Below are 16,043 nucleotides of genomic sequence, written 5' to 3'. Positions count from 1 at the left end.
ATCGCCAGCTTACCATCCCAGCTTTCTCTGTGCACAACATGAAAACTAGTGAAATATCCTTTTGTGTCTACCATGAGGAACAGACCAAGAAAAGTCTTAATGAGGTATGTAATTTTCTCTTGCACACTACTTCAATAACTGTGTCCCATCCAGTATATTAAAGAACTCTGATTGTTTTGCGACAGTTCAGGACAAAATAAGCACACACTAATCAAATTGTTAACGGCAATAATATGGATCAACAACTGGCTCTCTTCTGACAAAGGAAAAATTTTACAGTCTGTACAAAAGAAGCCAAATGACCTGGAAATGTACAAAAACTTGCCCAGACATGTTCAAACATTTTTAACAAGAGGCAGAACAGGTCACATTGTCACGCAATTGTAACCTACACTGATTTCACATTTCTGATAATCCTACTTGTCTGTGGTGTAATAATCATGATGAAGATCTGGAACACATTCTTCTATACTGTCCATTCATAAACCACAACAGAAGTAAATTAAAATCATCAGTACCAGTTGCAGAAGACACAGCCCTGCAGTATATATTGACTACACCCCAACTCTGGCTACTAGCAACAGGCATCTGTAATGAACACTGATCAAAATACCCCTCATTTCTCGTGAAAAACAACAACTGAAAAGACTACAGTGGACTTTAAGTTATCAGCAAACAGCTGGATACGTTAAGAAGATTGATTGATTGATTGATTGATTGATTGATTGATTAATGGCAATAAGTACTCAGAAACATTTCTTCAACATCATAATTTTCTCCATCAGAGGTCTGTGCTCTTGTGATTAAAAATAATGATGTTCAACAATTGCAATAAGGTTATTTTATGATTTTGGTATAAATACATTTAGTTAAACATGTTTATGTGTCAGTAACCTAATAATTATGATGCAAGATTGATGTTAATTTGCAGAACAACTTAAGTCCTGAAGATAATTGAATTTTTTACGACCTGAAGAAGAATACAAAAGTATGAATTTTTATACTAGAATTATTTCTCTTACATATAAAAAATTATATTGTAACAATGTATGGTTCAGCGAGGCCAAAAACTGTTTTCTTTAATTTTCTCAAAACTACTTCTAGGGACTTAAGTCGTTTTGCAAATTCACCATTCAGTTAATTTGTACATATTACAAGTGAATTTACTTGTAATGCCTGTATAAAACTTGTCTGCCTATAAGTTGATACAGAGGAAGTGTTCACACTTGTATTGACAGAGGATCCACTGGTGCTGAGTTGGACAAGGTAATTAAGCTAGATTAATTAAAACGATTCGTTGTTTCTGTTTTTAATGTTAATACTTGCGGTACAAGAAAGAATTAGGTAACTCTTTCAGAGCTCTCCACAAACACTAATATCACAGTACAGTTTCTAATTAACTTAATCTTCTCACATTGACTTATACCCATATCATTCTGGTAACAAAAGTTTCATACTGACCTGGTCACAAAAGAAATGCAACATTTGGCTTCTGGAAAGCAATAAAAATATACAAGATTTGTTCTTCTGCGAAAAATGAAACGATGGAAAACAAAGCTAGATGACGACCACACAAAGTAATTCGGAAGATATGTATAAATACTTGACATGAACAGGTGGTAGCGATTTGAACTTTGGGTTGGAAGGTGGACTTGGCACAAAGTCGAAGCACCACTTCTTGATTCTCAGCCGGAACACACCTCGGAGTGCTCGTCCCAAGCTGACACCTGCAACATTCAGTGAACCAATCAAACTCGGTCAAAGACAACAGTAGGGCTAGCACAGCGTTTCTCAAACTTTTCTGAAGTGGGGACCACGTTACTCTTGTTCTCTTCAAAAGCAAATTTATCATTTTTGTAGCATATTTTAATACCAGTATACTTATATTTTAAAATAGAATTAATTAATTAATTAAAATTGATTTAATTCAATTAATTTTATATTAGTATTAACTAATTAAGTTAAATTTAATAGAAGAAAATTCATTTTCGTTTTTTTAATAATTCAAGGCTATTAGAGTTTGGATAATCTTTAACTTTACATTAATGACATGGATGAGCCTGCCGATTCTTGCACAGTTTTTCTATATTTGAATGTATGCTGATAAGCTTAAGTTGGAGATCGTCACATACATCGAGTCGATTTCGGTACTTTGTTTTTTATTAGAGTTAGTGATGAAAACCCTTTCTCATACAGATACGTAGAAGCGAACTGAATTGTAATTTCTAAAGCACCATTGTACAGTTCACTATATTCTTTTTCACTTATGATGAGGTCTAGAAATTAACCATACCTTCCGCTTGGAATTTCATTTTAAGTCTGGTGTCACTCGAGACTTCAATTAACTGTTCTCTTTCACTAAATCAAAAGTTTGTTCTTTTAATATCGCAATGAAAGGGATCACGAACCCATGAAAATTCGTCATATTTACTTGGAAAATAAATTTCATATTGTGACCTGAGTTGTATTATTGGTGTATGACGTACAGTCCGTGACCATTTCAATGTGCACACTGGGTGCCGGCAAAACTATTAAGAAAGTTATAAATACATGAAAAGGTTTGGTACTTTGATCCTCTGTTATGAATTCGGGTGGTCCCTGGCTGGGTTACAGGCGCGGCACTATATGTGCAGGGAAAAGATGGCGAGAAACAACATGTTCAGAGTGCTTTAAATCTCTCTTTTGTTGCTGAGAGTAGAGTGGGGTCATAAATTCATAAAATGTCAGTACTGGGAGAAAAAAGTGAAAGGCGATTGTCATGTGTCATTTCTAAACTCTGAGATTTTCAACTATAATGTGATACGCAATTCGCCTGAATTTTATTTTTTCTTCCGTCTATTTTGAAGGACCACAAGGGGAGACCTCGAGGACCACAGGTGGTCTGCGGACCATAGTTTGAGAAACGCTGGGCTAGGATTTCAATGGATTTGCGTCTTTCAGAGGAAAGCCAGACATTTTATGTCATAATTAACATTTTTTCGCTTTTTCAAGAAGAAGGGCATTTTTTATGTTCAGCAATTTTCTGTTCCTTAGTTTGCTCATTTCTCAATGTTTGTTTACCATTACTCTTCAATTACATAGGAAGATATAGTGAGGATCACGTAAGAGTAGTTCCTAAAAGGCTAATTTGGCCGACTCTTCAGTCTTGCCAGCTAATACTAGATATCACCAAAGAGAGTAAAATCACAACACCATGTACAGCTGTCAAAAAAAATGTGGTTGCACTTGTGAACAGCGAATATTTTCTAAGTCAACCTCGGATCACTGTGATGTTACACTATGCTGTGAGTTCGAGCCTTGTTCAAGTTATTTTATTTTGTTATTGTTCTTTAGCGATATAAATGATATTCAAGTTATTTATATTCTGTTATAGTTCTTTAGTGTTATAAATATTAAAGTTACCATTTATATTCTGTTATCATTCTTTAGCAATATAAATAGTATTCAAGTTATCATTTGTATTCGTTCTTTAGTGTTATAAATAAAATTCAAGTTATCATTTGTATTCCGTTATCATTCTTTAGCAATATAAATAATGTTCAAGTTATCATTTGTATTCTGTTATAGTTCTTTAGCATTATAAATAATATTTAATTAACTTGACGTCATTGTGTTATTAGTGTGTCTTGGTAATATCAGTACTGTGTGCTTTTCTGGACATAGGACATGGGAATTTAACATTGCGAAAAGAAAACCATGTATGAAAATAATGTAGACATAACTTAATCAGTGAGTCATGTTTAGAAACTAGCAGGCTTTGACAATTATTGTTTTGCAATCTGTATAACAATACAACATTAGGCTTCGACTTCGGCAGTTTTCACCAATGCTGGTAAATTTACTTGTTATCTTAGTTTTCTAAAATGTAGAGATTTATTTTATTTTAATTTATTTTGATTATTAAAATTCTTATCTTGACACCAGCACCATCTGTGTGGTACTGTCGACATGAGGCAGTCTTGGAAGAAGAACTGACTAGTACCATATGAGCTCTTGATTATAGCAACAGTAATATATACAATTATCTCAATGGTGTACTTGAATTACCGGGGCCTAACATGACATACCAAGAGAAGAATCTATTACTAGAACTCGTACAACAACACGTGATTTGAAAGAAAAGAACTGCTGGAGTTGCAACCGGAACTATAATTAAAAACTAGTGGCTTGTGCAGCAATTGCTGCAAACTAAGTCCATAAAAAGTTCAAATAAAAATTGTTCAGATTTATATTCATTGAAGAATACCAGACATTTTGATAGTTATTTGCTTCCATAATAGTGAAACACAGTCCCTCTGAATGTTTTTTTTTTTTTTGCCAAATACTTTTCCTTGAACCTATCCGTCTTCAGTTCTTGAGTTTCAATGCGAAATCGCTAGTAACAATGTCAGGATGATCAGTAGGTTTTTCACGTGGGAATAATGCAGTAGCTATTTCGGATCATTGCGGATTGTATGTGAAAGTTAAGAAAATGTAAGGTTTGTCATGCTTTGAACAAAAGACTTAGCATCTTGGTATAGCTGCTGCATGTTTCGTGAACTACTCTGAAATGTAGAGGGAAGAATCACTTTTTTCCACTAAGAGATCTTGCTGAGGTGATCAAGAGACTACAAAATCTTGTAGGCCTCTTATTTTATCAATAAGTAATACCTTTTGGCCTTATCTTATGAATTGTAATTTTTTCTCTTCTTCCAGACAATACTGATCTATCAAATACTGCTGGATTAATTTGTGTAACAACGAATGTTATTTCGTATATTTTCTGTAATATAGGCTGTTGTGAGGAATTTATTGTTGAGATGTGGAAAATGAGGCGAATGATATGTCAGAGTTGTAGAATCTTATATGCGCCCTAAATAAAATTGTCCATCGTAAATCGTTAGCAGCTTCCGTGTTTCATTTGTTGCTGGTTGCGGGAAATGAACTTACTCATCACGGTAGCAAGAAGTGAAATGGCATGCTATTTTCCCTACAACAAAATATGCTTGGCAGCGATCACAAATCTAATCAATTAAACTAAAGGAATATGAAATTAATTTTGATGTAGTTTAAAGACGCACACCACTTGATTAATAATTGTAAAAGTATTTCATTTTTAATAACAATATTGTTAACTTACGTAAGTTTTATAGTTTTCAGTAACATAAGTTTATATAGGCCTATAGCTGTTACTCAGCAAATTATAGAAATGAAGATCTAATATAAAATATTCTTTCTCTGCGTCTACTTACTTAAAGCCCCAAATGGTTTCACTTTCATATCATCAGTATAGCATTACGTGTTGCATTAACTATAATAATATTTCATTTTTAATGGTAATAATATCATCAAACATTCTTAAGTTTTGTAGTTCTTAATATCCAATATACAGTGTAATCGGAAATCTACAGACCAGAGAATCAGACCTGTAAATTATTTTTATATGTTATCAAAAAATTGCACAAATGAAGATCGACATATTGGCATTATGATGGGAAAGAATCTGAGCCGTCTGAACTCTAGCTATGTCAGCAATCCTGTAGGTCATGATCTTCGTGTAATAGCCTATTGTTTATTGTAGTGTGTGTTTTATTTTATTCTGATATGCAACACGGCCGACTTGATGCTCGCTTCGCTTAAGGAAGCGAACATCAAGGTGGCCGTGAATGCAATTAATTAGTTCTCAAAACTGACGAAAGATGGATTTTTGAAAAAAGGAAAATGATGTAGGAAAATTGACATTTCACTGAAAACTACTACTTTTCCGAAAAACTTTGGGTTCCAAGCTTCAAAATGAGGGGTTATTTATTAAAATCCGTTCAGCTGTTTTCCCGTAATTTCCATTACCAGTTCAAATTATATATATATATATATATATATATATATATAGATGATAATTGAAATGAAAAAGCAAACAACTTTAATTCTCAAGAAATTTAACCTTCTGTACTCTTGTACATATGCATCATCACTAACATCATTTTCCCTCATGTTTATCAGATGCTCCAAATGCCTACGTGCCATTTTGTTTTATGAAAAAAATGACGGACTAATGAATTGATAGGATTTAGTCACGGTAAAGTCACTTTTCCCTAATTTTGGTATAAACATGATACTGAAATTTCTTCAGAACTTGGCATGTATCTAGTTGTGATGAGGGACCTACTGATAAATATTCTTGTAATCGGTTTTATGATTATATCCAGCCCTTGTTGTAGGTTAGATACCATCCTCCTCTGGTGATATAAAGGTTAAAATGCCCTGACTTGTCCATTTGACATTTTCAAAAGATATAGCTTTAGAGGATGTTTTGAAATCCACTTGTGTTGGTTCTTATCTAGTCTCAATTTGCCATCTCCTGGTTGAGTGTTAGAGAAGGCCGTATGGCCTTAACTCTGCCAGGTTAAATAAATCATCATCATCATCATCATTATTATTATTATTATTATTATTATTATTATTATTATTATTATTATTATTATTATTATTATTATATTGGTGAACCCCATGAGAGAAATGCTCTTCTATCAGATGTTTTAGTGTCTCTCTCCAGTTGTGGTGATAAATATCTCTATTGAAAAGAGATACGGATCCTAGTCTGGCAGTCGGATCTTTAGAAATAACTTCAGGAAGCATTGTTACAGTATATGACTTGAGGCTTTCCTGGCGTTTGATATAGAATAACTCTTCTCGGGTTCTCAGCCAGGTGAGTTGGAGACTCCACATTCCACGAGACCACCTAGACTCTACAGGTTGCCGAAAATCCACAAGAAGGATGTTCCCCTGAGACCTATTGTCAGCGCCATAGGTTCTCCCACCTACCGGCTGGCCAAATACCTCACCAGTCTTCTGAATCCTCTTGTGGGAAAATGCAGCCACCATGTGAAGAATTCAGCAGAGTTCATCAAGACTCTACAGAGCATCAGAACAAATCCGTCTGATATTCTGGTGAGTTTTAATGTTGTGTCCCTCTTCACTAGAGTCCCACTCAAGGAAACGTTGGAGTTATTGAGACCTCACTTCCCGCCTGAGGTCATTGGACTTTTTAACCGCACACTCAACTCCACTTACTACATGTACAAAGGGCAGTATTATGGGCAATGCGACGGTGTAGCCATGGGCTCACCTATGTCACCAGCCATAGCCAATTTGTACATGGAAGACTTCGACCACAGAGCCCTGGAGAACGCGCCCCTGAAACCAGCTCACTTCTACCGCTATGTAGATGACACTTTGGTCGTCTGGCTTCATGGAGAAGAAAAACTTCAGGGGTTCCAAGAATACCTGAACAATATCCACCCGAACATCCAGTTCACGAAAGAGGTGGAAAAAGACGGATGTCTCCCCTTCTTAGACATTCTCATCTCCAGGAAGTCAGATGGCACACTGGGTCACAGAGTATACAGGAAACCGACTCATACCGATCTATATCTGAATGGACGCAGCCACCACCACCCAGCACAGAAACGAATGGTCCTATCGACTCTTCTGCACAGGGCGAGAGGGATATCGGACAAAGCTAGTCTCCCTTCTGAGAACCGCCAACTACGTAAGACGTTCCAAGAGAACAACTTCGGCAACAGGGAAATCGGCTTGGCCCTCAGAAGGGCCTTTTCGGACAAACCACCCGAGGAACAAGAGGAGACGAAGGGCATGGCATACATCCCGTTGTACGGCCCCATCTCGGACAAGATTGGCAGACTGCTAAGAAAACACGAGATTAAGACCATCCATAAGCCACCCACAAAGATCCAGAACTTGCTGAGACCAGTTAAGGATGACCTTGGTCTTAGGACACCTGGTGTCTACAGAATACCTTGTGAGTGTGGGAAATGCTACATCGGGCAGACAGGACATACTATTATGGAACGCTGCAAGGAACATCAATGCAGCATAAGACTATATTACCCTGATAAGTCTGCAGTTGCCCAACACAGCATAGAAACTGGTCACAAGATAGATTTCGGCGCCACCACCATCTTGGACAAGACATCAGGTTACTGGGACTTGGTTATCAAGGAAGCCATCGAAATCCAGCTAGATGGCAACAATTTCAACAGAGACGGGGGTCTACAGCTGAGTACAGCATGGAAACCTGCCATCAACACGCTTAGACCACCAGCACACGGCAGACAGTCGGGACCAGCAAGTAGCTCCTGATTGGCTGCCGCTTCCACCAACCAGAATATGCCTGGCGGTCGGAACTAGGAACTAGCTCCTAATTGGCCCGAAGCGGGAAGCCCTACTTTTGCATATATACCGGCTAGACATGGTCCCACATCACTTCGTTCCCTGAAGAAGATGGCAGAGCTAGCCGTCGAAAGCTTGGAAGCTAATCTCCAACTCACCTGGCTGAGAACCCGAGAAGAGTTATTCTATTGTTACAGTAGTTTCTCCAGGATTCCTTTTTTGGTTTCCTAATTCCCCCCCCCCCCCTCCAATGCCACAAAATTGGCTTTCGACATTTCTGGTCTTCCCTCCATGCAGTAGCTTATGTGTAATCCATTTCTGTGGTTGGGATGCCTTCAGTCGGAGTTACATTACCACAGTGATATGGTAGGATGACCATGTATGATTGTGTAGTGCCAGGAGAGATCTTACAATTTAGACGAACTCAGGAACAGTTCCTTTAAGGAAAAATCCCTGTGCTTTGACCGGGAATCAAATTCAGTACCTCATGAACTGTGTGTAGAAATTCTGACTACTAGACCATGAGGCTGGTTGCTTTCTCAGTCTCACATTAATTTAAGATATTTTCTCCCAGACAAATTGAAGATTAGTTCTTCTGGTTTTATTGAAAAACCTTCTTAGAGAATTTCGGGTGTTTCTCCAAAGTATTGGTCCATCAGGGTATTTTGTAAGTACTACTCCTCCAAGAAAGAGAACATCTTTTCTTCCAAACAGCGTCACTCCTCAAACTAAAGAAAAATATCTCAGAGAAGTTCTCAGGAAACAATCATTCCAGTCATGGTACCAGCTCCCACATAAAGGCAAAGGTGTTTGTACATTTGAAGAATGTCTCAAAGCCAACTCCTGGATCTCCTCTAAAAAGTGTCTTTCGTCCTCGGAATACATCAATGCCAACAAGATGTCTTGCAACGTCACCGAGCGAGGTGTTGTTTACAAAAATTTACATGTAATATCCTTAAATCCTTTCAAATTCCCTTTTATGAGGTTCAGAAGATTGTAATGGAAATTCTGAAGGCCTCTCTTCAAATTCTACACTATCATCTATATGTTAACACGTAAATTTTTGCAGTGTAGGCTTTCACGGCCGGAGTCTATAGATGTAGATTCATTTTCCGGGCTGAGAGGCCGTGGTCTATTAGTTGGTTTTATACCAGACGTTTCGTCTGCAACTGCGGCAGACATCTTCAGTGGAGTGGTATCCGAGGTCGCAAGACTCTTCTCGGCGTACCTGAGGCAACTGATCCTGTGTCTGGTTGTGCGGGCGTATTTATAGTGCGGCTCGCGGGCCGAGGCCTGTTGTTTTAATGTACAAATCGAATCATTATTTTGCTCGTTTCATTTCCCTTTATCTTTGATGTTTGTTAATTCCGGATCCCAGTGGTCAATCTCACTTGAGGACGGATGATTTAAAACAAAAAATGTGTCTCTTTAACACTGTGTGATCTTACTAAAGCATTTGATTGCATATCCCACGATCTTTTAATAGCTAAGTTACAACACTATGGTATTAGAGGAGAGAGTTTAAACCTTATCAGATCTTATTTAAAAAATAGAAGACAAATTGTTAATATATCAAATAAGCTCTCTGATGTGAGACTTGTCACTAATGGAGTTCCTCAAGGCAGCATATTAGGCCCTTTTCTCTTTCTTGTGTTAATAAATGATTTACCATTCAGTCTGCCTCAAGATCTAATCATGTCTGCAGATGATACCACCTTAATAACATCTCACTCAGATCTTAACCAGTTAAAGTTGTCACAGATGAATAATCTTAACATAGCTAAGCAATGGTTTCACTCAAACAAGTTAATGCTTAATGAAGAAAAAACCCAGAAACTAATCTTAGGCCTCCCCAACACACTAGATAATGAAATATCTTATGTTAAACTGTTAGGGTTTTATTTGGATCCAAAATTAGGATGGCACAAACACATAGAAAGTATATGTACTAAATTGTCGAGGGCAATTTTTGTTTTTAGGAAGTTAAGGCCATTGGTTTCAACAGAAACTCTCAGACAGGTACTGTATATTTTGCACTGTTTGAATCTCACATTAACTATGGAATTCATATATGGGGAAGTGCAACAGGAGTCAATAGCATCTTATTACTGCAAAAAAGAGCACTGAGGGTAATATTCAATAAAAATACCAAGGAATCATGTAGACCACTATTTCCAGAGTTAAAGGTAATGACAGTTTACAATCTATTCATTTACAGAACCTTGATATTCCTCAGATCCAACATAGATCTTTATCAGACTAGATCAGATATACATTCCTTCAACACTAGAAATAAAGATAAATTAGATTACACAAGGTGCAGATTGAGTGTGAGCTCAAATACCTGCTTTTTTAATGGCATAAATATATTTAATAAGTTACCATTGGAGGCGAAAAAGTTACCAATAAATAGGTTTAAGTCCTGCATACATAGATGGTTGATGAACAGACCTTTTTATTCAGTGAATGAATTCGTGGAGTGTGATGTAAATATTGTATTTTAGAAATGTAACCCTTTCTTTATATTTTAATTTGTCTCTTTGTATTTTAATTATACCTTTTGTCCTTATATAAATGTGTTAACCTACAGCATACTCTGTTTATCTCTCAGTGTATGTTTATTTGCTTATAATTATTTGTTTACTTGTCTATATTTATTTGTGCTAAGTTTGTTTATGCATGTGTGAGTGTATGTGTGCGTGTGTGTGTATTATCGAACCTGACGATGTCATATCCAGGCCTTGTACACTGGTTTCTGACAAATAAATATTATTATTATTATTATTATTATTATTATTATTATTATTATTATTATTATAAATCTTAGTAGTAGCATAAACAATACTCTGGATTTTAATAGCCATTCGGCATCACCTAAGCTCCTAAACATTAGCCTAAAACCACATTTTTTATGGTAGGAAATTAGAGAAGAATGCAGAGATCGAACCCGAGTTCTCAGAGCTGTAGTACTGAGTGGGCTGTCTGGAATTGTATATGAATTTAATGACTGAGTTCTCTGTAATGATGGCATGAGCATGGTGGGATAATTCCAAATGAAAGCACAGAATACAAAGTAGAAGCCTGCTGTCAACGTGACCGTCCTGTTGCTCACCTGACAGTCACGGCTGCAGTACCACTGGTTGGCACATCCTGCGCATACGAACTGTGCCGCTCTCTGGTGGCATCCTTGACATTCTGGCACATCTTCAGCTGCTATTTCTGGGCCTTGATCATCCTCAGTCTCGGCTCGACTCCTGCCTCCATCAGCATCTCCAGATTCATCGATGACCAGTCTGTCTGCACTATCCTCCTGCTCCTCTTCCTACAACAGCAAACATGAAATGCTGCTCATAAACCTACACAGTAAAACTTCATTTAGACGTTTTAGTGAAATATGTTACTAGTCAGTGATGTCTTATTGTTGTAACGAAGTTCCAACCAGTCTTCAGACTGTTAATTAAATATACAAAGGGCCCTCAATGACAAGTGAGGAAAACGTATAACTGAAATGACATTTAGTAACATCTGAAATAGCATTTAAAGACTATGGGGAGAACGAGTTATGTAAATTTAGTAAAATTTTCACAAGAGAAATTTATAACTTCACAGTTCAACCATCTTTGAGTCTATAATACAGTTCTCAAATTTATAACATACATTCTTGATGAATGTAAGATTATTTGTAGGAAATCTTAGCTGCTTAAAGCCAAAGCTGGCTCATATATTACATTTCAAATTCCAATCCAGAAAATTTTACTGCTTTGACTTGACTTGTTCTTCCAGTGTGATCTCTATTTAACCACTTCCCTTATTATCCCGAGTTAACTCGGGTTGCTAACATGTGTCAAAATTTATTAACCCGAGTTAACTCGTTTGAGTCCCATTGTCTATTTCATAGTGATTTTTTAAGTATGTAAGATAATTAGTGATGTACAGTGATTCTGCAATATTAACTGACCTCTTTACGAAAATAAAAAAATATGACACTTTTTTTCACAAAACTGGTAAAATAAATAGTAAGGGAAGAGGTTAATGCCATGTGATTATTTAACAAAAAAAAAGAAGTTATTTTGGATTCTTGCTCCTAAGCAATAAACAAACCATACACTCAAATTGTTATAACTGTTCCATAACTTATTCAGTTACATCATGATGTGTTACAAAATGTTTCTAAAGCAGTAACAGCGTCATTAAAGAGCATAATGTTGTTGGAGGAAAGTATGGGCAGCTTCCAATTTCCATGAATTTCAAAGTGAGCTGCTTCGTAACAATGAATACGTGCTGTATTTTTGCATTCTTACATTTTCATGGCAAACCTAATTTCGAACAAAATTTATTAAAAATATATTCATGGCGTTCGTACCTCCTGGAGATTAAAATACGAGCGATCGTGTGAGTATAAAAATCGTATACACCAAAAACATATAGCCGAAATTAATTAATATGGAAATATGCAAGTGTGAAAAATGTCTAAGTGCAAAACATATAAAAGAAATTTTACTATACAGTGTAGTTCCTCACCATTAACTATATCGCAAATAAAAACTATGTCAAAGATTTTTATACCTCATAAATATACATTGCCTCCAGCTGGGACTGAACTGTGAACTTCATCTAATGGCAGGTATAGTAATCACTGGACCAAGTTTGTTTAGCGTTCCATATGAATCTCAGAGATAATGGTGTTTCTTTTGGCATGATGGTCATAAAAATAAGACTTTAATCTCATAGAATTTTCACTAAAGGAGCAGATTTGAATTTCTTCTCTTTCTGATAATTCATGTCATTAACACCTGCATCAGTACCAGTTGCAGAAGACACAGCCCTGCAGTATATATTGACTGCACCCCAACTCTGGCTACTAGCAACAGGCATCTATAATGAACACCGATCAAAATACCCCTCATTTCTCGTGAGAAACAACAACTGAATGGACTGCAGTGGACTATGGTGGACTTTATGTTGTCGGAAAACAGCTGGATACATTAAGAAGATTGATTGATTGATTGATGTCATTAACACCTGTTTAGTAAGCTGAAAACTGCATTCACAAAGCAATCTTTAAGGGTAATGCTCCCACGTGAGCATCCATGTCTTGTTTCACGGTGATATATAGCTGATGAGAGAAAATCGAATTATATAGAAAAATAGCATTCTGTTTTTCTAAAGACTGCCTCAGAAGTTATTTTCTATAACTGTTTGCTTTATTTGACAATAAGTACAAAAACAGGAAAAATTATTCTGCAAATCAGAGCCCATTATTTTCAACGACTTTCACTCCTTGCTTTGCTACCATAAAATTTGTCTGCAATACCAATCCTTGGTTTTGGAGGTGTCTTAAGGTGTATTAAATCAATGGTCGTCAACACACTGGACTTTCGGGCTAGCGTCTCTTACCCACAGGTCTCTTACAGCACCAGCGTGCAACCGTGGCTGCTGGCAGATATGCTGTTTTCCTATCCCTTCTGCATGACGGAGTATCATTCCTTGCACCGTATGCACTCTACCCATTTCAGCGAGTGCTGACAACCACTGTATTAAATTATGCCCTTCTAAAATGTTGCTAGGGACTGAAAAACCGTAATCCAGTGGTGCAATATCGGGATTGTACATGCCGGCTAAGTTAGCACTTTGATTTTGTTTAATTTCTGAATTTTTGTCAATGTCCTGAGTGAGTACATTCTTTGTATCAGTCAGAAGACTAGGCAATGATTTCTCAAAACATCAAGTACTTGATCCAGCAGTTCACAGTAGATTTCCGTATAATGGTAAACCATTTGGGACAAGTCTGAAGTACACAGTAGAACCTAACACAAATCGTCTTGTATCTCAAACAACGTCACTGAGGATTGAAAGTGCAGTAGAACTTGGTTATAACGACATCCAAGGAACCTTAAACATTATGTTGTTATAAACGAGTGTCGTAGTAACCGAGATTCACATTATCAATCTAGTGAGGTGGAAAATGAAAAATAACAAATTTAATTAGACTTATTTTAGATTTATGTATTGACTTTTAAGCCTACAATGAACATAATAAAATACACGTAGGCCTACAATTATATAAATACAGTATTCTGTATTAAAACAGTTTGTTCAGTACTCACCAAACTACTTTACTTAGAAGTGAAGTAATCAGTCATTTTACTCTGTTGTCTTCTACTTGCCCAATACACACTTTCTAGGGCTAAATTACGTTCTATGTTCATAATTTTAGTTGCAATTTCACTGCTCCCTTCCCTAGTTTCATAGAAAATGTTCATAATTCTAATGACTTCTAAAGCATCACCCACTTCTTTTAGTGGCCATACTACGTTAAAATGCGTGCATTTAGTGAAAACTTCCTGTTGAAACTGATCTAATACCGCATGAATTCGAGCAGGTTACAATGGGGTGAGGAATCCGCCTGCATTCCAGAGGTCTATGACAGAAGGAGACTAAAGAATTTGTCAGGGTCAGATTTCAACAAAATATTTCTTAAAATACTTTGTTTCTTAGAAAATCTTATTCCAAACTGAGGTTGAAAATGACGTTATATGCGAGGTAGACGCATATACGTTTGTCGTATTAAGCAAGGTAGGAAAGCATATGTCTTATGGGGAATTAGTTGGGACCACAGAATATTTGACGTTACAGGCGAGGTGTCGCACAAAACGAGGTCGCTACAACCAAGTTGTACTGTATGCACTGACTGATGTCACAGATTATCCAGACATTTCCTTTTTTGATTGCAGGTCATAATCTGCTTTTAGAACCTGTCGCCTATGGAATTATTTGCAGACATCAACTGGTTGCTGACTTGTGAATTCTTATGGATGTACTTGTCGCCATTTCTTCACTATTCCAAGTTGAGAGAAGTGATAAAGGACCAAGGCTTGGGTGAGTGGTTATTCTTTCAATTTGGTTTATAGAACCTCATTTTCTATAATTGTCATCCTGAGCTAGATTTATTATTAAGGCTTGTGTGCCCGTCATTGAATTGCCTGGACGAGTTTAATGTTGTCCAAGTACTTACTGTACCTTTCTTTCATCTTTTACTTCACGCATTTCTTTGGCTGCTAACTTCGCAATTTTTCCGAAAGAAATGCTGACGCACTCCACTTGCGATTTTTTTTCTTCACGTATTCTCGAAGAAAAACTGTATGTAATATGTACAGTATCTCATAAACATGTATGCAGTTATGCTAGTCTTGAAACGTGCTTCAGAATACTTTGTAGTACCAACAAACAATGGAAATCAACTATTGCCTATCTATCAGCTCAAAGACAGGACAGTAATCAGGGTGTCGAAGTAACTACTTTATCAAATTGGCAACGAAATGTTAGTTTATTGGCTGCTAATGCTTAGCATATTGGAGTTCTTTTATTTGCCTTCTTGCTTCCCAGTATAATAATGACAGATCTATGGCTGTTAAAATTTTACAGTTCTTGAGGTGTGTCATATCCATTATAGTATCATCTTCTTTACAAAAAAAAAAAACAATTAGGAGTAGGAAAAATATTTATTTTATACAGATGGGCAACCAAACAATCACGATTTTAATGTAATATCTTGAATACAGAGTTACAAGGGATAGTGAAGTGCATTCTATCCAAATCCCATCCTCAACCTGCCAGTGGTGCAAACTGTTTTTACAAATGAGGCTCTGGGGATCGAGTATTATGCAGAGGGAATGCTGTATAGGTGGATCAGCAACCTGTTGGTGGTAATTTCATAATTTGTATTGTGCAACAATGGCTAGTATTCCCACTTTATATCCACAAAATACGAGGGGGTAGTCATAAAGTTTTAATTATCACCTCGACAAAATGAAGCTGCGACCGTGAAACTTGATGGTGGTGTTAATCCTTTTCTACATATTCACCCTTCAACA

General features: G+C 36.7%; 1 protein-coding gene across 1 annotated transcript in view; it reads right to left on the bottom strand.

The window, feature by feature from the left end:
- Positions 1 to 1,293: 1,293 nt before the first annotated feature.
- LOC138715803 (titin-like) overlaps positions 1,294 to 16,043 on the bottom strand; it is a 409,396-nt gene continuing 394,646 nt past the window's right edge. The window contains exons 5-6 of the mRNA XM_069848890.1: positions 11,282 to 11,491; positions 1,294 to 1,727 (exon numbers count right to left, since the gene is read on the bottom strand). Coding sequence (XP_069704991.1) covers positions 1,686 to 1,727; positions 11,282 to 11,491 — 252 coding nt within the window. The 3' untranslated portion in view covers positions 1,294 to 1,685. The remainder of the gene's footprint in view (positions 1,728 to 11,281; positions 11,492 to 16,043) is intronic.

Source organism: Periplaneta americana, chromosome 15 (genome assembly GCF_040183065.1).
Source record: "Periplaneta americana isolate PAMFEO1 chromosome 15, P.americana_PAMFEO1_priV1, whole genome shotgun sequence".
NCBI classification, from domain to species: Eukaryota; Metazoa; Arthropoda; class Insecta; order Blattodea; family Blattidae; genus Periplaneta; species Periplaneta americana.
Note: the sequence above shows the minus strand (reverse complement) of the source record. Positions and strands in the feature narration are given on the sequence as shown.